A 23256-nucleotide genomic window follows, 5' to 3' on the forward strand; every position below is an offset into this window, starting at 1 on the left:
TTGTATATGTATTTATAAGACACTGAAAAGTGATAGCGCCTCTGACTACATATAGTCTAGAGAACATTGGATTCTTAGGGTTGATTGTTGTTTTGATGTGGGTCTGATGTGGGTTTGAACTATAAGCTATGAACAGAAATCAGACACCTTTAAAGGTCAAGATACTGCTTCCTGCTCCTCTCCCACACATACATATAGACATGTAGCAGATGTGAAATTAAATATCTTTAATAAAGTAGGCGGGGTCGTGATCTTTGTGTTTCAACTTGGATTATAATGTGGAGCCTGAAGTCCACAGACCTTCGTTGCCATGGCAACTCCCAGGAGTGCCATACTTTTATTGGTTATTACTCAACAACTGTTATGTTTCCCCGAAGGCTGACTGCTGGTGGAAAATTGCTACTCTTGAGGAGGAGGGTTTACAATTCTTGATCTTATTATTTTGGAGGGGTTATGGACTTTCTGTTTATGTTTTTGTTGTTGTTGTAATCTACAACATTGAAGGTAATGTTGGTATTTACAAAATATTGATAATGTATTATAACTGATTTGTTTGATTATGAAACATAAACCATACTAACAAAATACATACAGTATTACTGTACATCCACTTTCTGTTTCTCAGAGCAATACCATTAGATGAGGGATCCCCGTCCATGTATAACCACCGCCATTGTTGAGCATCAGAAACAAACCTAACGTCCAGAAACTCACTTCCTCTGACTCCTTTGCTAACCTGGTCATGAATTGTTCAGCTCGGCCTGGGACCAGCCCTCTGTTACTGCAGAGGGCCCGGGATAGAACCGTCATCATTTATTAAAGTCTACCTAGGCTCAGTTTCACTGTAAAACAACTGGAGCAAACTTCCTCACCACCTCTGCTGGTTATAACATACAGGCTCAATGTTATAATGTAGCCCGGGACTACACACAAAAAATTAAGGCAGGTCCTCACCAAACATTACAGGCAACAACGTCACTTATGGGCACAAACCCAACGTCGCTGGACCAGACAGGACTGACAAAAAGTGCTCTTCACTGATGAGTCACGGTTTTGTCTCACCAGGGGTGATGGTCGGATTCACGTTCATCGTCGAAGGAATGAGAGTTACACTGAGGCCTGTACTCTGGAGCAGGATCGATTTGGAGGTGGAGGGTCCGTCATGGTCTGGGGCGGTGTGTCACAGCATCATCGGACTGAGCTTGTTGTCATTGCAGGCAAGCTTAACTCTGTGCGTTACAGGGAAGACATCCTCCTCTCTCATGTGGTAGCCTTCCTGCAGGATCATCCTGACATGACCCTCCAGCATGACAATGCCACCAGCCATACTGCTCGTTCTGTGTGTTATTTCCTGCAAGACAGGAATGTCAGTGTTCTGCCATGGCCAGTGAAGAGCCCGGATCTCAATCCCATTGAGCACGTCTGGGACCCGTTGGATCGGAGAGTGAGGGCTAGGGTCATTCCCCTCAGAAATGTCCAGGAACTTGTAGGTGCCTTGGTGGAAGAGTGGGGTAACATCTCACAGCAAGAACTGGCAAATCTGGTGCAGTCCATGAGGAGGAGATGCATTGCAGTACTTAATGCAGCTGGTGGCCACACCAGATACTGACTGTTATTTTGAGCCCTCCTTTGTTCAGGTACCCATTATTCAATTTCTGTTAGTCACATGTCTGTGGAACTTGTTCAGTTCATGTCTCAGTTGTTGAATCTTGTTATGTTTATACAAATATTTACACATGTTGCTGAAAATAAACGCAGTTGACAGTGAGAGGATGTTTCTTTATTCTGCTGAGTTGAGTTATTATACATTGAGCTGGCCAACAGTAAGTGTAACTTGATCACCTCTCTTGTGCTGCTCAGCAGTGGACATCATGTCACGAAACTTCCGTTTGCTTTGAGCTATTTGTTAAAAAAAACACACATAATCAAATAACATCTTTATTTGTCACATGTGCCGAATACAACAGGTGTAGAAGACCTTACCGTGAAATGCTTACTTAATGTGAATCAATATAATTTCTGTGAGATTTTTCTGGAGGAGAAATGGGGAACAGTATTGAAAATCATACCGTCAGTAATTGAAAATACCCTTGTATGCAAAAATATATGGTATACCGCCCAAGCTTAACAAACACACACACACATACCAATTTTCTTAAATGCATTGCAAGCATTAAAATCCTCCCTCCAGAAAACACAAGTAATGGTGACCTCTGGGAGCTGTCCTGTCATTCAGTGCTGAAACAGCACATTGAACTGACTGGCAGCAACTGCTGCTGCATGTTATCCCTGCCGTCCACATCAGATTCCAAAGAAAAGAGATGGGCTCTGTTTGAAACACTAGGGTGACAGGGTACACTCTCACGGAACCATGGGGAATACCCCTGGAACTCCGCCCAGTGCTACACACTAATCTCACTGTAAATTGAACCTGTCAGTAGTTTGTGAGGGGGATGTATTGTACATGTGTTTGGATATCTGATCCGTGGACAAACAGCCGCTGAGATGAGCGTCCCCAGGGAGGAGGAGACCGAGAGAGAGCCAGGGGGCGTTGATCTGGATGAGGAGACAGAGCGCAAGAGAGCCAGGGGGAGTTGATTTGAAGGAGGACACAGAGAGAGAGCCAGGGGGGCGTTGATCTGGAGGAGGAGACAGAGAGAGCAAGAGAGCCAGGGGAAGTTGTTTTGAAGGAGGAGACGGAGAGAGAAAGCCTGGGGCAGTTGATCTGAAAGTTCAGATTGCCTAGCTGCATCCAAATGGCACCGTATTTGAGACACGGTGTAAAAGTAATGTATCCCCTCTGTTTGACCCTACAGATGGCCAACGACAGTAAATACAGATAGTTTCTCTGTCTCCATTCAGTCACAAATGCATTTCACTGAAACCAATGAAAACCTTGTCTCATTTCAAGCTTCAAGTATGAACGCTACACTTGAATGCTTGACATGCAGCCGAAATGTATAACCACTTTCTGTTGTGGTGAGCATAAGGTCCGTTTTATGTGCCAATCAAGGCTACATCTATCCTAGATTTTCTTTTTCATCTCTAATGGTAACAAAATGGTGTAAACTACCTATATCACACGTGATCAGCAGGGGGAGAGAATAATTAACAACAGCAAATGAAGCCAAATCTAGACCCAAGAGTGGTATGTATATTTCACAGTTGTCTTTCACACAGTAAGGAAGGGCGGTGTTGGTATCTAGCGCTTTGCATTTGGCTTCTGCCCCTGGGCAACACCATTTATTACATATTTTAACATTATTTCAAAAGAGCTGAATATTAAATGCACCTATTTGTCTTTGTAAGTGCTGATATTGTTGCCATGGGCAGTTACTACACTATGGCAGGCGGCTCTCTCTCTCCCTACCATTTCTTTATAGGACAATTTACTTAGAGCCCACATGAAACATACTTTATGTATTTCTGAGCACCTCCCAGACTTATAATACCTACTAATGGTCTAGTTACTTTAGACAGAAACTAAAAGTAGGGATGCTGGTTGGGGAGGATGGGTAGGTATTATACGCGACAGTCTAGCAATTCAAAGGTTGCATGTTTGAGTCTTGTCAGGGACAACTGTAGCATTTTAGATAACCCTTATTCTAAACGTAATCCAGTTCACCTAACCTGCTAGGTAAATTCACCTAACCTTGGTCGTTTTAGTTCCCTTAATCGCCAACGTACATCCTCCCTATAATTCTCCTTTGGTGTTATTGCGTAACCTGGTCTCAGATAAAGACGTGCAATACTATACGTCCTCCAGCAGGTATGACAAGTTGCATCATCCAATCTTTATGCTATTGTACGACTGGTTAAGACTTATGATAGTAAACGTCTTCTAATCCGTATGACCTGGTACAAACACAATTCCGTTTATAATGTAACAAATCATACTAAATGGAGTGTCGTACATTTACCTACAGAATAATAGAAATTGCATTGAGACTACATTGTTTACGTGGTCTCAAGACTAATGAACCCATCTGTCAATATCTTACTTAGTATTATTGTTGTGTGAATGTGGTTGAAATCCTTCTGGCTCTGAGTCTGAACACTGTCTACCTACAGGAGGTTGGTGGCACCTTAATTGGGGAGGACTGGCACCTTGTAATGGCTGGAACGGAATAGGTGTAAAGGTACCAACAACATCAAACGCATTGGTTTTCAGGTGTTTGATGCTATTCCATTCATTCTGTTCTAGCCATTATTATGAGCCGTCCTCCAATCAGCAGCCTCCACTGCTGTCTGCCTGTTATTCAGGCCTAGCCAGAACATCATCAAATAGAGATGTTCTTCCTCCTGCAGGCACCTGTTCCTAAAGTGTCATACTGGCTGCCTACCTTGTTTTCTTTCATGCACTAGTTACAGGAACCCACTGGGCTCTGCACCAATTATATTAGAACATCCCCCATCAAACCAATCAATAACTCTCATTGCACCAGTCACTGTACTATACAACTAATAAAATCCACTATGCCGTTGCAACTGGTAGTGGGAAGAAGCTACTATATAATTGGACATCAGTTAAACACAGGCAGGCAGCCAGGCAGGCAGGCAGGCAGGCAGGCAGGCAGGCAGGCAGGCAGGCAGGCAGGCAGGCAGGCAGGCAGGCAGGCAGGCAGGCAGGCAGGCAGGCAGGCAGGCAGGCAGGCAGGCAAACAGGCAGGCAGGCAGGCAGAGATTCTAGATGGTAATGCATAAATGACACCACAAACACACATCTCCCCCGTTGTTTTATTGATGAGGGACATAGATAATGCCACCCAAACCACATGCCACCCAAACCACCCATGGCACAACTTGGCTTATGACCTTTATCAAGGTGTACAGCATGTTTCACACAAATCATCCATTTTCTTTTATCTACAGTCATGGCCAAAAGTTTTGAGAATGACACAAATATTAATTTTCACAAAGTCTGCTGCCTCAGTTTGTATGATGGCAATTTGCATATACTCCAGAATGTTATGAAGAGTGATCAGATGAATTGCAATTCATTGTTAAGTCCCTCTTTGCCATGCAAATTAACGGAATCCCCTGCCCTGCCACAAAATGACCAGCTGACATCATGTCAGTGATTCTCTCATTAACACAGGTGTGAGTGTTGACAAGGACAAGGCTGGAGATCACTCTGTCATGCTGATCGAGTTTGAATAACAGACTGGAAGCTTCAAAAGGAGGGTGGTGCTTGGAATCATTGTTCTTCCTCTGTCAATCATGGTTACCTGCAAGGAAACACGTGCCGTCATCATTGCTTTGCACAAAAAGGGCTTCACAGGCAAGGATATTGCTGCTGGTAAGATTGTACCTAAATCAACCATTTATCAGATCATCACAACCTTCAAGGAGAGCAGTTCAATTGTTGTGAAGAAGGCTTCAGGGCGCAGAAGAAAGTCCAGCAAGCACCAGGACCGTCTCCTAACGTTGATTCAGCTGCGGGATCGGGGCACCACCAGTACAGAGCTTGCTCAGGAATTGCAGCAGGCAGGTGTGAGTGCATCCGGACGTCAGTGAGGCGAAGACTTTTGGAGGATGACCTGGTGTCAAGAAGGGCAGCAAAGAAGCCACTTCTCTCCAGGAAAAACATCAGGGACAGGCTGATATTCTGCAAAAGGTACAGGGATTGGACTGCTGAGGACTGGGGTAAAGTCATTTTCTCTGACGAATACCCTTTCCGATTGTTTGGGGCATCCGGAAAAAAGCTTGTCCGGAGAAGACAAGGTGAGCGCTACCATCAGTTCTGTGTCATTCCAACAGTAAAGCATTCTGAGACCATTCATGTGTGGGGTTGTTTCTCAGCCAAGGGAGTGGGCTCACTCACAAATTTGCCTAAAAATACAGCCATGAATAAAGAATGGTACCAACACATCCTCCGAGAGCAACTTCTCCCAACCATCCAGGAACAGTTTGGTGACGAACAATGCCCTTTCCAGCATGATGGAGCACCTTGCCATAAGGCAAAAGTGATAAGTAAGTGGCTCGGGAACAAAACATTGATATTTTGGGTCCATGGCCAGGAAACTCCCCAGACCTTAATAACACTGCAAACATTGACTCTTTGCATCAACTTCATGTAATTGTCAATATAAGACGTTGCCACTTATGAAATGCTAATAATTATACTTCAGTATTCCATATTAACATCTTACAAAAATATCCGAAGACACTGAAGCAGCAAACTTTGTGGAAATTAATATTTGTGTCATTCTCAAAACTTTTGGCCACGACTGTACAGGACCAGTCAAAAGTTTGGACACCTACTCAGTTTTTTTATTTTTATTTTTTACTATTTTCTACATTGTAGAATAATAGTGACGACATCAAAACTATTAAATAACACATATTAAATTATGTAGTAACAAAACAAGTGTTAAACAAATCAAAATATATTTTATATTCAAGATTCTTCAAAGTAGCCACCCTTTGCGACCGAGTGATGTGTGCGCTTTGGGGACCTTTAACAGAATATCACTGGCAGAACGCGTGTTGTATGTGGAGAATGAGGGCTGCATTAGATATCTCAGATCGGAGGGAGTGAGGCCTAAGAGGGTTTTATAAATAAGCATCAACCAATGGGTCTTGCGATTGGTATACAGAGATGACCAGTTTACAGAGGAGTATAGAGTGCAGTGATGTGTCCTATAAGGAGCATTGGTGGCAAATCTGACGAGAGCACCCTTACCTACCGCTCGAGAGCACCCTTACCTACCGCTCGAGAGCACCCTTACCTACCGCTCGAGAGCACCCTTACCTACCGCTCGAGAGCACCCTTACCTACCGCTCGAGAGCACCCTTACCTACCGATCTATACATCATTACATTCCGTAATCTAGCATGGGTAGGATGGTCATCTGAATCACAGTTAGTTTGGCAGCTGGGGTGAAAGAGGAGCGATTATGATAGAGGAAACCAAGTCTAGATTTAACCTTAGCCTATGTGAGAATGCTATTCATTGACTACAGCTCAGCGTTCAAGACCGTAGTGCCCTTAAATCTCATCAAAAAGCTAAGGACCCTGGCACTAAACACTTGCCTCTGCAACTGTATCCTGAACTTCCTGACGGGCCGCCCCCAGGTGGTAAGGGTAGGTAACAACACATTCACCACGCTGATCCTCAACACAGGGGCCCCTCAGGGGTTCGTTCTCAGTCTTCTCCTCTACTCCCTGTTCAATTATGACTGCCCAGCCAGGCACAACTTCAACACCATCATTACGTTTGCCGATGACACAACAGTGGTAGGCCTGATCAATAACAATAACGAGACAGCCTATAGGGAGGAGGTCAGAGACCTGGCTGTATGGACAACAACATCTCCCTCAACGTGCTCAAGACAAAGGAGATTATTGTGGACTACAGGAAAAAGAGGACTGAGCACGGCCCCATTCTCATCGACAGGGCTGCAGTGGAGCAAGTTGATAGCTTCAAGTTCCTTGGTGTCCACATCACCAAAAAACTAAAATGGTCCAAGCACACCAAGACAGTCGTGAAGAGGGCACGATTAAATCTATTCAGGAGACTGAAAAGATTTGGCATGGGTCCTCAGATCCTCAAAAGGTTCTACACCTGTACCATTGAGAACATCCTGACTGGTTGCATCACCGCCTGGTATGGCAACTGCTCGGCCTCCGACTGCAAGGCGCTACAAAGGATAGTGTGAATGGCCCAGTACATTACTGGGGCGAAGCTTCCATGGCTGATCCTATACTAGCTAGACCTAATGTCAGACTGATGGAGCTTCCATGGCTGCTCCTGTGCTAAGTGGACATAATGTCAGACTGATGGAGCTTCCATGGCTGCTCCTGTACTAAATGGACATAATGTCAGACTGATGGAGCTTCCATGGCTGCTCCTGTACTAAGTGGACATAATGACAGACTGATGGAGCTTCCATGGCTGCTCCTGTACTAGCTAGACCTAATGACAGACTGATGGAGCTTCCATGGCTGCTCCTGTACTAAGTGGACATAATGTCAGACTGATGGAGCTTCCATGTCTGCCCCTGTGCTAAGTGGACATAATGTTGGGGCTGGTGTTTCTGCTGGTCCTAACATGGTTTCAAGTCAAATATTGTGCTCATAAATGTGTGGTGTCAAAGGACACTTTGATTATGAATAAAGTTGACTTCATTGCTTTTATTGGTAAGGTTATCAATACGACTCGAGTTGAGGAAAGCAGAAATGTGTCAGGTTGAAGGTTAATGTGGGGATGGCAAAAGAGATATTGGGGGTGTCATGACGTTGCCCTCTTGGGTACAGCGAGTACCATCCCCCTCTCTCTGTCTCCTACATATAGGCTGCTGTGGTCAGAGAGGTCGTAAATTCCTGGAGGAGTTTATTTATGTTCCGAAGAAGGTATAAAAGATCGGTGAAGAATCCAGTTTGGTGCAATTTTGTGGGGCTCATGGGAGATGGTGCGGCCACATTACCATAACGCTGTTTATATAATGGCCTCAGATATGAGGTTTACATCTAATTGTTGTATAAGATGAATGAGTAAGGATGATACCGTTTGTAAAATTGTGTAATGTGATTTTGGACTTTTTAATGAAGGAAACGCCAATTCCCTTTTGAGTTTAACTAATTCAGAGGACCGCTAAAGAGCCCAGTTACGGTCGGGCATCCTGGGACAGGCCCTTTTCTGCAATTCCGAATAAAACCTTACCTTGAGAATTTCTCAACAGACCATGTTTCTCTCCATTACGAGAGGACAAAGGTTGCAGACCAGCTAACCTAGATAACGAGAGGGCCAAGGTTTGAGACCAGACTACTGAATCTTTTAACCATCCCACATGGTTAAACTCTTAGACTATCGATACCGACAGAATAAGAACAAGTCTTTGATATTAATTACTAGTCTGCAGCTAGGAATTTGGTATCATTGAACGCGAAGACCGACAACTGCCGAAACACCTATACATAACGACATGAATGAATGTCACTCTGCACGATCCATTCTAACCACGACAGAGAGAGAGAGAGAGAGAGATGGACAATTCTACAAAAGAAACAAACTTTTCAACAGTGATCAAGACGACACACACGGAGCGTAAATAAATATATATTGATTGCAATTGTTCCCGAATGAGTGAGCGTTCATGTGCAAAGGATTAGCATTTCAATTGTTATAATTATCTCTCTGTAGTGACTTCTCATCAGACCCCCACGTCCCTTTTGTCTAACAAGCCGCCATGCCGGTTTAGCCCACTAGGGCACATTCCCCTATCATTTCTTGTAACCATATTTACTTTGTTTGTTTGTGCACTTCTGTGATTGTTTAGTTAGTTATTAAATGAATGATTTAAGACAATTGATGTATGGATGACTCATAGTGAAGACTGGGTTCGTGCAGATAACCAACAATTTACGACATTTGGAATGAGACTAAGGTGAGGGAAAAAAATAATTCATTAATTCAGAAGACTATTGATCAGATATGAAAATATCTGAAAAGTTATATTAAGAAAATTATAACTTTGTAATTTGAATATTTTCCTTGGTGCCCCAACTTCCTAGTTAATTACAGTTACATGATGAATCAGTTTAATCGAGTAATAATAATTACAGAGGATCTTTGATAAAAACAAAGTCTTCATTTAATGATAGTAAAGACACGACAGGGGTAACATATGTTACTGTTGGAATGCTAAACAACCCTAAGGGTGGAGTGTTTCCGCACGACATAGATAAAGCTTAATGGTGTTGGGGATGGTGTAGTAGAAGTTGGTAGGGATTTGGAAAAAAAATCATGATTGATCGTACATTCCAGTACAGTAAGTGGCGGCATGCACTTAAACAGTTTGTTTGCGGACTGCCTTGTCATCATAGAAGATGAAGACGAAGACGTAGAAGACAAAGAAAAGAGGGCAGTTTGGAAGGTGCGCGTGACATTAGCTGATTGAATTGCGTCTGTTAGTAAAAAGCACCTTATTAATAAGCCTGTGTGTGAAGATCTTGAGTATAATTTAACATGTTGCATCAAGTTGAAGGGGAGGGGGGTGAGGCAAAGATATGGATATAGGTCTCCCACATACACAACTCATTATTTCTTCGCCTCACACAAGTCAACAAAGTCGTTTTTGTTTTTTAAACATCCATTGCAAACGATAGTTCCTCATTATTTGAAAAATCTTTCCAACACTCCCTGCCTCGATAATCACCAAGCCTCGGGGTGTGAAAGAGCAAAATAACATGATCTGATGATCCCATATATCCAGTGGAAACGTCTTTAAAAAAACAGCTTTCTGTCCCGAGATCGCTGGTGCAGGAACACTGTAGGGCTCAGAATAGGCTAGTTGATACAATGTTGCTAAAGGCGACAGCTTTGGGCCGCACCCTGTGATGATTTGATACCATGTTGAACTTCACTAGCAATAGCTCAAGTCAAGACATTTAGAAAGGGAGGCGGACAGGCAGAAAAGACAGATGAATGTGATCAAAAGAACCATCATTTTCATCAAATCAAATTGTATTTGTCACATACGCCGAATACAACAGATATAGACCCTACAGTGAAATACTTACTTACAAGCCCTTAACCAACAGTGCAGTTCAAGAAATAGAGTTAAGAAAATACTAAATCAAATAAAAGGTAACAGTAGAATGACAGAATGACAATAACGAGGGGGCCCGGTAGCGAGTAAATGTGCACAGTACAGGTTAGTCGTGGTAATTTGTAGGTAGGGGTAAAGTGACTATGCATAGATAAACAGCGAGTAGCAGTTGTGTAAATAGTCTGCGTGGTCACTTGATTAATTGTTCAGCGGTCTTATAGCTTGGGGTAGAAGCTGTTAAGGAGCCTTTTGGACCTAGACATGGGGCTCCGGTACTGCTTGCCGTGCGGTAGCAGGGAGAATAGTCTAGCACTTGGGTGACTGAAGCCTTTGATTTATCATGAGCCCCATTTTTGGGCCTTCCCCTGACACCGCCTGGTATATAGATCCTGGATGGCAGGAAGCTTAGCCTCAGTGATGCACTGGGCCTTCCTCTGACACCGCCTGGTATATAGATCCTGGATGGCAGGAAGCTTGTCCCCAGTGATGCACTGGGCCTTCCCCTGACACCGCCTGGTATATAGATCCTGGACGGCAGGAAGCTTAGCCTCAGTGATGCACTGGGCCTTCCCTTCACACCGCCTGGTATATAGATCCTGGATGGCAGGAAGCTTAGCCTCAGTGATGCACTGGGCCTTCCCCTCACACCGCCTGGTATATAGATCCTGGATGGCAGGAAGCTTGTCCCCAGTGATGCACTGGGCCTTCCCCTGACACCGCCTGGTATATAGATCCTGGATGGCAGGAAGCTTGTCCCCAGTGATGCACTGGGCCGAACGCACTACCCTTTGTAGCGCTTTACGGTCAAATACCGAGCAATTGCCATACCATGCATGTGTTTGGACCATGATAGTTTGTTGGTGATGTGTAGTCCACGATCAGCTCCTTAGTCTTGCTCACATTGAGGGTGAGGTTGTTGGCCTGGCACCACACTGATAGGTCTTTGACCTCCTCCCTATAGGCTGTCTCATCGTTGACGGTGCGACAGCCTGAGGATCAGTGTGTTGTTGCCTACCCTTACCACCTGGGGGCGTTAGTAAATCCAGGATCCTGTTGCAGAGAGAGGTGATCAGTTCCAGAGTCCTTAGCTTAGTGATGAGCTTTGTGGACACTATGGTGTTGAACGCTGAGCTGTAATCAATGAACAGCATTCTCACATAGGTGTTCCTTTTGTCCAGGTGGGAAAGGCCAGTATGGAGTGCGATTGAGATTGCGTCATCTGTGGCTCTGTTGGGGCTGTATGCAAATTGGAGTAGGTCTATGGATTCCGGGATGATGGTGTTGATGTGAGCCATGACCAGCCTTTCAAAGCACTTAATGGCTACTGACGTGAGTGCTACGGGGCGGTAGTCATTTAGGCAGGTTACCTTAGTGTTCTTGGGCACAGGGTTTATGGGGGTCTGCTTGAAACATGTGGGTATTACAGACTTGGTCAGGGATAGGTTGAAAATGCCAGTGAAGACACTTGCCAGTCGGCAAGTGCTCTGAGTACACACCCTGGTAATCCGTCTGGCTTTGTGAATGACCTGTTTTAAAGGTCTTGCTCACATCGGCTACGGAGAGTGTGATCACACAGTCGTCTGGAACAGCTGGAGCTCTCATGTATGCTCCAGTGTTGCTTGCATCGAGCGAGCAGGATATTTTCTACTCTTTTTATTTGTCACCTTGAGGCCTATGTATTTTACTTCGTTAATGATGGAAGTTATAAGCCTACTGCTTCACTGGCCTATAGGCTATCTCTGAGTTCTCTGCTCTCATTTCTTTAGCCACCAATGGATCAGAGTGTATCTATGTGTCCATATGGCAGAGGCTAGTGCTCTCGACATAGTTAAGTTGTAACTCAATCAGCGAATGGGCTATATTGAAAAAACATAACGAATTTGGCAGGTCATTTGTTTATTAGAAAAAATATATATTTTATAATGTCCACTTACAGTGCCTTCAGAAAGTACTCAGACCCCTTGACTATTTCCACATTTTATTAAGTTACAGCCTTATTTAAAAAAAAATTTTTTAAAGCAATCTACACACAATAACCCATAATGACAAAGGGAAAAATAGGCTTTTAGAAATGTTTGCAAATGTATTGTAAAAAAAAACGGAAATACCTTATTTACATAAGTATTCAGATCCTTTGCTATGACACTCAATTTAGCTCTGGTCCATCATGTTTCCATTGATCATCCTTGAGATGTTTCTTGATTGGAGTCCACCTGTGGTAAATTCAATTGATTGAACATGATTTGGAAAGGCACACACCTGTCTATATAAGGTCCCACAGTTGACAGTGCATGTCAAAGCAAAAACCAAGCCATGGGGTCGAAGGAATTATCCGTAGACCTCCGAGACAGACATGTGTCGAGCCACAGATCTGGGAAAGGGTACCACAAATATTCTGCAGCATTAACGGTCCCCAAGAACACAGTTGCCTCCATCGTTCTTAATTGGAAGAAGTTTGGAACCACCAAGACTCTTCCAAGAGCTGGCCGCCAGATCAAACTGAGGAATCGGGGGAGAAGGGCCTTGGTCAGGGAGGTGACCAAGAACCCGATGGTCACTCTGACAGAGCTCTAGAGTTCTTCTGTGAAGATGGGAGAACCTTCCAGATGGACGACCATCTCTGCAGCAATCCACCAATCAGGCCTTTATGGCAGAGTGGTCATAAACATCTCGAACATCTCTGAAGAGACCTGAAAATAGCAGTGCAGTGATGCTCCCCATCCAACCTGACAGAGCTTGAGATGATCTTCATAGAGGAGAAACTCCCCAAATACAGGTGTGCCAAGCTTGTAGTGTTATACCTAAGCAGACTCGAGGCTGTAATCACTGCCTAAGGTGATCCAACAAAGTAATGATTAAAGGGTCTGAATACATATGTAAATGTTATGTTTTCATTTTTAATACATTTGCAAAAATGACTAAAAACCTGTTTTTGCTTTGTCGTTACGGGGTATTGTGTGTAGATTGTTGAGGGGGAAAAAAAACTATAAAATGTGGAAAAAGTTAAGGGGTCTGAATACTTTCCAAATGCGCTGTATGTACATATGGTGCTGTATATTGCGTTTTAACGTGTTAAAAGAGATACATCCAGATTTAGCTGCAATGCTTGCAGATGTACCTAATATGCTGTGACCCTAATCAAAAAGTTCACATTCTCACCACTGCTCGTTATTGAACCGGTCACATGAAATCCGTGCAATTGAAGTTTAGCCCTTTCTTGCAGTCAAATCACCTAGTGGCCTCATGGGTGGAATGTTATATATTTAAAAAACTGTTCAACGCCGAAAATCTGCTGTTTCTAGGTCAAACGGTTTTTCAAATGGTTTTGTTATACTTCAGTCTTCTGTGATGTACTTTATAAAGTGGAATATTAGGATACAACACTCAAAATGAAATAAAATTGAACTCTATACCTGACATGGTACAGGTGTCTTCTTTGTAAAAAAAATGTGTGTGTGAGGTGTACACTCTGTGTGACCCTGATTTAGCCCACTACAGTAGAAGGTTCATGCACCAACGCGAGCGCATCAGGCTGTAATTAGTAGATGACTCAAACTGTTGACTCATTTATACTCTCTTGTGTGCCCTATTTGGCCCACACATGTGCGCTAGCCTATTAGCCACGTTATGACTGACTTGTGATCATTGCCTCTTGCTAATTGGATTTTTATTGACATTCCCAACCTTAGTTAGAGTTGTCCATTTTCTTTGTTCGAAATATTGTGTGATTGAAACTGAAACAGTGCATCCCATTAGGTGGAGGCAGCAAACAATGTACCAGGCAACTGTGATTTACAACATGATAGCATTATTTTTGGACTACAAAGAAATGTATTGGAGAATTCTATGAATCATGCATTTAACTGCATACATCCAGGCAGTTAACCCACTGTTCCTAGGCCGTCATTGAAAATAAGAATTTGTTCTTATTAATCTGACTTGCCTAGTTAAATAAAGGTAAAATAAAAATAAAAATCATGGCCTTTCAAACCTATTTTTAAAACCTCTTATAAAGTTGGATTTGAATCATTTTTTTTACTGATATTATGAGTGTCTGTCTGTTTCATATCTGCAAAGTAGTTAAAACACTGTCAGTTCCACTTAAAAAAGACACATGTAATACTTGAGATAATAATTGAAGAGTTTCATTCCAAAACAGTTGAAGTCGGACGTTTACATACACTTAGGTTGGAGTGATGCTCTTTATGCAGTGCCACTTACAGTGTGTGGCAAAAATGCATTGATCTTAAGATAGCTTGGTGACACACTGTCACGTTCTGACCTTTATTTCCTGTGTTTTGTATTTAGTTAGTATGGTCAGGGCGTGAGTTGGGTGGGCAGTCTATGTTTGTTTTTCTATGTTTTGGGCATTTCTATGTTTCAGCCTAGTATGGTTCTCAATAAGAGGCAGGTGTCATTAGTTGTCTCTGATTGAGAATCATACTTAGGTAGCCTGGGTTTCACTGTGTGTTTGTGGGTGATTGTTCCTGTCTCTGTGTTTGCACCAGATAGGACTGTTTTAGGTTTTCTTACGTTTGTTGTTTTTGTTAGTTATCTCATGTGTAGTTTCTTTATATATTAAAGAACATGAATAACCACCATGCTGCTTTTTGGTCCGCTTCTCTTTCACCAGAAAACCCTTACACACACCCACATATCATAGTCAAATACTGCCTGGTATGGCAACTGCTCGGCCTCCGTACTCAAGGCACTACAGAGGGTAGTGCGATCGGCCCAGTACATCACCGGGGCCAAGCTTCCTGTCATCCAGGACGTCTATACCAGGCGGTGTCAGAGGAAAGCCAGGAAAACTGTCAGTCTCCAGCCACCCTAATTATAGACTGTTCTCTCCGCTACCACAAGGCCAGTTGTACCGGAGCGCCAAGTCTAGGTCCAAGAGGCTTCTAAATAGCTTCTACCACAAAGCCATAAGACTCCTGAACATCTAGTCAAATGGCTACCCAGACTATTCACATTACCCCTCCCCCTCCCCCTCCACACCACTGCCACCACTGCCACATAACCAATAATTTCTGACAAAACAACACAAATGTGAAAAATTGGTGAACATAGTGTTTTGGATGAACTCATAAATGAATCATCCATAAATGAATCATCCCTAGTACAAAGATAGGGAATATACAGAAAATCAATGACATAAATGTTTCTAATTTGCTTTTCATTTGTCATTCAATAGTCCATTTTTTTTAGTGAATTCAGTTAATCTTCCCTCAGGAAGATCATCTAGATTCAGATCAAGAAAATGCAGAAATCCCAACAGTGCAAAATGTGACTGTCGGTCTGGAAAATGTATGAATCTTGTACTTGTGTTTCATTGAGGATCTTGTCTTGGTTTTAACAGGAAATGGCTTGAATGTGAAATGTGATATGAAGTTAGATGATAAACTGATTATATCCCAGCCATAGACAGTGTTGCAGTGTTGCTGATGGAAGCAAATCCCCCAGGAAGATTATCTAGATTCAGTTCAAGAAAATGCAGAAATCCCAACAGGCGCAAAATTTGACTGTTGGTCTGGAAAATGTATGGATCTTACTTGTTATGACACATACATACATACAGACAGACACATATTCCAGTTACCTTTCCTATCGTTCTATTTTGTTGCCTATTTATAACTGCATAGCACTGTAGTCAAACCTCAGAGGCTCGTAAAATGACTTGTATGTGCAGGTAATGTGTTGACAACCTAGGAGTAATCAGATACATTATGGTTTGGCAACTCACCCTGATTCATGGAGGCTCAACACACTTCATACGGAGTTGTCTTCTAGATGCTCACTATTTGGAGTTGTCTTCTAGATGCTCACTATTCGGAGTTGTCTTCTAGATGCTCACTATTTGGAGTTGTCTTCTAGATGCTCACTATTCAGAGTTGTCTTCTAGATGCTCACTATTTGGAGTTGTCTTCTAGATGCTCACTATTTGGAGTTGTCTTCTAGATGCTCACTATTTGGAGTTGTCTTCTAGATGCTCACTATTCGGAGTTGTCTTCTAGATGCTCACTATTCGGAGTTGTCTTCTAGATGCTCACTATTCGGAGTTGTCTTCTAGATGCTCACTATTCGGAGTTGTCTTCTAGATGCTCACTATTCGGAGTTGTCTTCTAGATGCTCACTATTCGGAGTTGTCTTCTAGATGCTCACTATTCGGAGTTGTCTTCTAGATGCTCACTATTTGGAGTTGTCTTCTAGATGCTCACTATTCGGAGTTGTCTTCTAGATGCTCACTATTCGGAGTTGTCTTCTATTCGGAGTTGTCTTCTAGATGCTCACTATTCGGAGTTGTCTTCTAGATGCTCACTATTCGGAGTTGTCTTCTAGATGCTCACTATTCGGAGTTGTCTTCTAGATGCTCACTATTCGGAGTTGTCTTCTAGATGCTCACTATTCGGAGTTGTCTTCTAGATGCTCACTATTCGGAGTTGTCTTCTAGATGCTCACTATTTGGAGTTGTCTTCTAGATGCTCACTATTCGGAGTTGTCTTCTAGATGCTCACTATTTGGAGTTGTCTTCTAGATGCTCACTATTCAGAGTTGTCTTCTAGATGCTCACTATTCGGAGTTGTCTTCTAGATGCTCACTATTTGGAGTTGTCTTCTAGATGCTCACTATTTGGAGTTGTCTTCTAGATGCTCACTATTTGGAGTTGTCTTCTAGATGCTCACTATTTGGAGTTGTCTTCTAGATGCTCACTATTTGGAGTTGTCTTCTAGATGCTCACTATTCGGAGTTGTCTTCTAGATGCTCACTATTTGGAGTTGTCTTCTAGATGCTCACTATTTGGAGTTGTCTTCTAGATGCTCACTATTTGGAGTTGTCTTCTAGATGCTCACTATTCGGAGTTGTCTTCTAGATGCTCACTATTTGGAGTTGTCTTCTAGATGCTCACTATTTGGAGTTGTCTTCTAGATGCTCACTATTCGGAGTTGTCTTCTAGATGCTCACTATTTGGAGTTGTCTTCTAGATGCTCACTATTTGGAGTTGTCTTCTAGATGCTCACTATTTGGAGTTGTCTTCTAGATGCTCACTATTTGGAGTTGTCTTCTAGATGCTCACTATTCGGAGTTGTCTTCTAGATGCTCACTATTTGGAGTTGTCTTCTAGATGCTCACTATTTGGAGTTGTCTTCTAGATGCTCACTATTTGGAGTTGTCTTCTAGATGCTCACTATTCGGAGTTGTCTTCTAGATGCTCACTATTTGGAGTTGTCTTCTAGATGCTCACTATTTGGAGTTGTCTTCTAGATGCTCACTATTCGGAGTTGTCTTCTAGATGCTCACTATTTGGAGTTGTCTTCTAGATGCTCACTATTTGCTTAAGATGAACATAACACAGGCAAAATGTCTGCCTCATATCGCACTGTTGCAATCATTTGCTAAAGTTTTTCCCAGTTCAATCTGTAGACACAATAAGTTACAAATATACACTCAAAGTGTACTCGTAACAAAGTACAATATCTTTGTCATGATTTTACATGGTTGATTTACTCAGAAATAAAAACCTTAAACACTCCTGTATAAATATCTAATATTACATTGAAAAATGCAACTATATAATTCATCAAAATGTAATTTTAGGGTTACAGTAAATGTCACTGCCAACCAATAATTCACGGGTATGTGCCTATGCTTTAAACCCCACCATAAAACACTCCATTACATGTTGCAACTGAGTGTGAATGTGTAGTGGCAGATTGAAAATTGACCACATATTCACATTCTAATAAAAGCACCTCATTAAGTTCAGACACATGGAGCACTTCACTTCAGTCAGTCTCTGTTGCTTTCACCCCCTCTCCTCCTCCCCCCTTTCCATCCCACTTTTCCTCTCTCTCTCTCTCTCTCTCTCTCTCTCTCTCTCTCTCTCTCTCTCTCTCTCTCTCTCTCTCTCTCTCTCTCTCTCTCTCTCTCTCTCTCTCTCTCTCTCTCTCTCTCTCCATCTCACATGAATCGCATGTGACAGCACTCAGACTAAGTCATCGTAATAATAATTTTAACAGTATGTGCAGTTTCTACAAACATTACACAAGATTCCACTCTATATTACGCTTTTTAAATCCCCTGTTTTCTATGTGAATCACGCCTGTGGGTAAAAGATCCACCGCCGTTTATTACACAAGTGGCATGGAAGCAGACAGGCGAATTAAAAAACATCCGTTAGACTCACCCTGACAGCTTTGGCATCTTCACAAAGCTAAACACATCCATGTGCGCAGCAAACTGTGGTCTGTCCGTCCAAGGCTACAAATTGATCATCTACTTCAGGTAGCTGGCTCCATTGTCCCACTGTCTTTAGCGGTGGGGATAAATAATGCAGGGAGGAAAAAAAGCTGTAGCTTCCACAAGTCAGGTGGAGAGATTAGTCCTCTTGTCGGGGCTTCTGCACGGCTGAGTGATTGCTGTGTCCTCGCATCAGCGGCACAAATCCACAGCCTGTGGAAAAGGATCTGGCAGTGGCGCTTCCCTCGGCTACATCCTTCAAAGCATGCCTGGATCCGTTCGTTAAGCCACCTTCATTTCATTTCCATCGCAGTGGAATGATGTGCAGGGGCCGCGCTGTAACAACCGCTTTGAAAAGACACGGCGTGAGGGAGAGCGAGGGAGAGGCGTGAGGGAGAGCGAAGGAGAGGCGCACACACACACAGAAAGAGAGAGAGGTAGACAGATAGAGTGAGGGGCGGGCAGGGAGAGAGGAAGAGAGAGAGATGGGATGTAGTCTGTCAGCTGGGGTTGTAGGGTGGAATCTGGGGTTGTTGGAGGAAGCTGAGGTTGTTGGAGGACTCTGGGGTTGTAGGGGAATCTGGGGTTGTAGGGGGAAGCTGGGGTTGTAGGGGTAAGCTGGGGTTGTAGGGGTAAACTGGGGTTGTAGGGTGGAATCTGGGGTTATAGGGGAATCTGGGGTTGTAGGGGGAATCTGGGGTTGTAGGGGGAAGCTGGGGTTGTAGGGGGAATCTGGGGTTGTAGGGGGAATCTGGGGTTGTAGGGGGAAGCTGGGGTTGTAGGGGGAAGCTGGGGTTGTAGGGGGAATCTGGGGTTGTAGGGGGAATTTGGGGTTGTAGGGGAAGCTGGGGTTGTAGGGGTAAGCTGGGGTTGTTGGAGGAATCTGGGGTTGTAGGGGGAATCTGGGGTTGTAGGGGGAAGCTGGGGTTGTAGGGGGAAGCTGGGGTTGTAGGGGGAATCTGGGGTTGTAGGGGGAATTTGGGGTTGTAGGGGAAGCTGGGGTTGTAGTGGTAAGCTGGGGTTGTAGGGTGGAATCTGGGGTTGTTGGAGGAAGCTGGGGTTGTTGGAGGAATCTGGGGTTGTAGGGGGAATCTGGGGTTGTTGGAGGAAGCTGGGGTTGTTGGAGGAATCTGGGGTTGTAGGGGGAATCTGGGGTTGTTGGAGGAAGCTGGGGTTGTTGGAGGAATCTGGGGTTGTAGGGGGAATCTGGGGTTGTAGGGGGAAGCTGGGGTTGTAGGGGGAATCTGGGGTTGTAGGGGGAATCTGGGGTTATAGGGGGAATCTGGGGTTGTAGGGGGAAGCTGGGGTTGTAGGGGGAAGCTGGGGTTGTAGGGGTAAGCTGGGGTTGTAGGGTGGAATCTGGGGTTATAGGGGGAATCTGGGGTTGTAGGGGGAATCTGGGGTTGTAGGGCGAATCTGGGGTTGTTGGAGGAAGCTGGGGTTGTAGGGGGAATCTGGGGTTGTAGGGGGAATCTGGGGTTGTTGGAGGAAGCTGGGGTTGTAGGGGGAATCTGGGGTTGTAGGGGGAATCTGGGGTTGTAGGGGAATCTGGGGTTGTAGGGGGAATCTGGGGTTGTTGGAGGAAGCTGGGGTTGTAGGGGAATCTGGGGATGTAGGGGAATCTGGGGTTGTAGGGGGAAGCTGGGGTTGTAGGGTGGAATCTGGGGTTGTAGGGGGAATCTGGGGTTGTAGGGGAAGCTGGGGTTGTAGGGGAAGCTGGGGTTGTAGGGGAAAGCTGGGGTTGTTGGGGGATGCTGGGGTTGTTGGGAGAAGCTGGGGTTGTAAGGTGGAAGCTGGGGTTGTTGGAGGAAGCTGGGGTTGTTGGGGAAGCTGAGGTTGTAGGGGGAAGCCGGGGTTGTAAGGGGAAGCTGGGGTTGTTCGGGAAGCTGGGGTTGTAGGGGGAAGGTGGGGTTGTTGGGGGAAGATGGGGTTGTAGGGTGGAAGCTGGGGTTGTTGGGGGAATCTGGGGTTGTAGGGGGAAACTGGGGTTGTTGGAGGAATCTGGGGTTGTTGGAGGAATCTGGGGTTGTAATCTGGGGTTGTAGGGGGAATCTGGGGTTGTAGGGGGAATCTGGGGTTGTTGGAGGAATCTGGGGTTGTAGGGGGAATCTGGGGTTGTAGGGGGAATCTGGGGTTGTAGGGGGAAGCTGGGGTTGTAGGGTGGAATCTGGGGTGTGGGGGAATCTGGGGTTGTTGGGGGAAGCTGGGGTTGTAGGGGAAGCTGGGGTTGTAGGGTGGAATCTGGGGTTGTTGGGGGATGCTGGGGATGTTGGGGGGAATCTGGGGTTGTAAGGTGGAAGCTGGGGTTGTTGGGGAAGCTGGGGTTGTTGGGTGGAATCTGGGGTTGTAGGGGGAAGCTGGGGTTGTAGGGTGGAATCTGGGGTTGTTGGGGGAATCTGGGGTTGTAGGGTGGAATCTGGGGTTGTACTGGGGTTGTAGGGGGAAGCTGGGGTTATAGGGTGGAATCTGGGGTTGTAGGGGGAAGCTGGGGTTGTAGGGTGGAATCTGGGGTTGTTGGGGGAAGCTGGGGTTGTAGGGTGGAATCTGGGGTTGTAGGGGGAAGCTGGGGTTGTAGGGTGGATTCTGGGGTTGTTGTGGGAAGCTGGGGTTGTAGGGTGGAATCTGAGGTTGTTGGGGGAAGCTGGGGTTGTAGGAGGAAGCTGGGGTTGTAGGGGGAAGCTGGGGTTGTAGGGTGGAATCTGGGGTTGTCGGGGGAAGCTGGGGTTGTAGGGGGAAGCTGGGGTCGTAGGGACACAAATCACAGCTGATGGATGCAGCCGGCTCCCTCGCATTGCTCCCTTTCTCTGGAAAGGACATTCTCATCAATTCCTCTAGAAAGGACAGTCTCATCAATTCCTCCTGTCCTCTAGAAAGGACATGCTCATCATTTCCTGACATCATGTGTCGTGTTTTCAGAATGAAAGGAGATAATGAAGGAGAATTCACAGCAGCAGTGTGGGTGTTGCTCCGCAGGGAGAGAGGAGGTGAAAGAGAGAGAGAGCGATGAACTAAACAATAAATGAGCACCAAGAACATAGAGGATCAGAGGGACTAGAAGGGAAAGATAACCTGTCATTCTGCTCGGTGGCTGGACAGCCAAGGAATGGCCATATGAGAGGACATGGCCATATGAGAGGACATGGCCATATGAGAGGATATAGCCATATGAGAGGATATAGCCATATGAGAGGACATGGCCATATGAGAGGACATGGCCATATGAGAGGACATGGCCATATGAGAGGACATGGCCATATGAGAGGACATGGCCATATGAGAGGACATGGCCATATGAGAGGACATGGCCATATGAGAGGATATAGCCATATGAGAGGATATAGCCATATGAGAGGATATAGCCATATGAGAGGACATGGCCTTATGAGAGGATATAGCCATATGAGAGGACATGGCCTTATGAGAGGACATGGCCATAGAGAGGACATGGCCATATGAGAGGACATGGCCATATGAGAGGACATGGCCATATGAGAGGACATGGCCATATGAGAGGATATGGCCATATGAGAGGACATGGCCATATGAGAGGATATAGCCATATGAGAGGACATGGCCTTATGAGAGGATATAGCCATATGAGAGGACATGGCCTTATGAGAGGACATGGCCATAGAGAGGACATGGCCATATGAGAGGATATAGCCATATGAGAGGATATAGCCATATGAGAGGACATGGCCATATGAGAGGACATGGCCATATGAGAGGACATGGCCATATGAGAGGACATGGCCATATGAGAGGACATGGCCATATGAGAGGACATGGCCATATGAGAGGACATGGCCATATGAGAGGACATGGCCATATGAGAGGATATGGCCATATGAGAGGATATAGCCATATGAGAGGATATAGCCATATGAGAGGATATAGCCATATGAGAGGACATGGCCTTATGAGAGGATATAGCCATATGAGAGGACATGGCCTTATGAGAGGACATGGCCATAGAGAGGACATGGCCATATGAGAGGACATGGCCATATGAGAGGACATGGCCATATGAGAGGACATGGCCATATGAGAGGACATGGCCATATGAGAGGACATGGCCATATGAGAGGACATGGCCATATGAGAGGATATAGCCATATGAGAGGACATGGCCATATGAGAGGATATAGCCATATGAGAGGACATGGCCATAGAGAGGACATGGCCATATGAGAGGACATGGCCATAGAGAGGACATGGCCATATGAGAGGACATGGCCATATGAGAGGACATGGCCATATGAGAGGACATGGCCATATGAGAGGACATGGCCATATGAGAGGACATGGCCATATGAGAGGACATGGCCATATGAGAGGACATGGCCATATGAGAGGACATGGCCATAGAGAGGACATGGCCATATGAGAGGACATGGCCATATGAGAGGACATGGCCATATGAGAGGACATGGCCATATGAGAGGACATGGCCATATGAGAG

The 23256-nt window shown here is 44.8% G+C and overlaps 2 protein-coding genes across 2 annotated transcripts in view; both read right to left on the minus strand.

Annotated features, from left to right (window-relative positions):
* Positions 1–19163, minus strand: part of LOC124044254 (FERM and PDZ domain-containing protein 4-like) — a 71216-nt gene extending 52053 nt beyond the window's left edge. Inside the window, 1 exon segment of the mRNA XM_046363869.1 lies at positions 18742–19163. Coding sequence (XP_046219825.1) covers positions 18742–18782 — 41 coding nt within the window. The 5' untranslated portion in view covers positions 18783–19163.
* A 131-nt stretch (positions 19164–19294) lies between these two features.
* On the minus strand, positions 19295–21586 carry LOC124044470 (adhesive plaque matrix protein-like). The gene has a single exon (XM_046364101.1). It carries the CDS (start codon positions 21584–21586, stop codon positions 19295–19297), a length of 2292 nt encoding a protein of 763 aa, XP_046220057.1.
* Positions 21587–23256: the final 1670 nt, after the last annotated feature.

This window comes from Oncorhynchus gorbuscha, linkage group LG09 (assembly GCF_021184085.1).
Source record: "Oncorhynchus gorbuscha isolate QuinsamMale2020 ecotype Even-year linkage group LG09, OgorEven_v1.0, whole genome shotgun sequence".
NCBI classification, from domain to species: domain Eukaryota; kingdom Metazoa; phylum Chordata; class Actinopteri; order Salmoniformes; family Salmonidae; genus Oncorhynchus; species Oncorhynchus gorbuscha.

Coding starts and splice junctions, on each gene's coding strand:
- LOC124044470 (XM_046364101.1), bottom strand. CDS start 21,586: ATGCGAGGGAGCCGGCTGCATCCATCAGCTGTGATTTGTGTCCCTACG.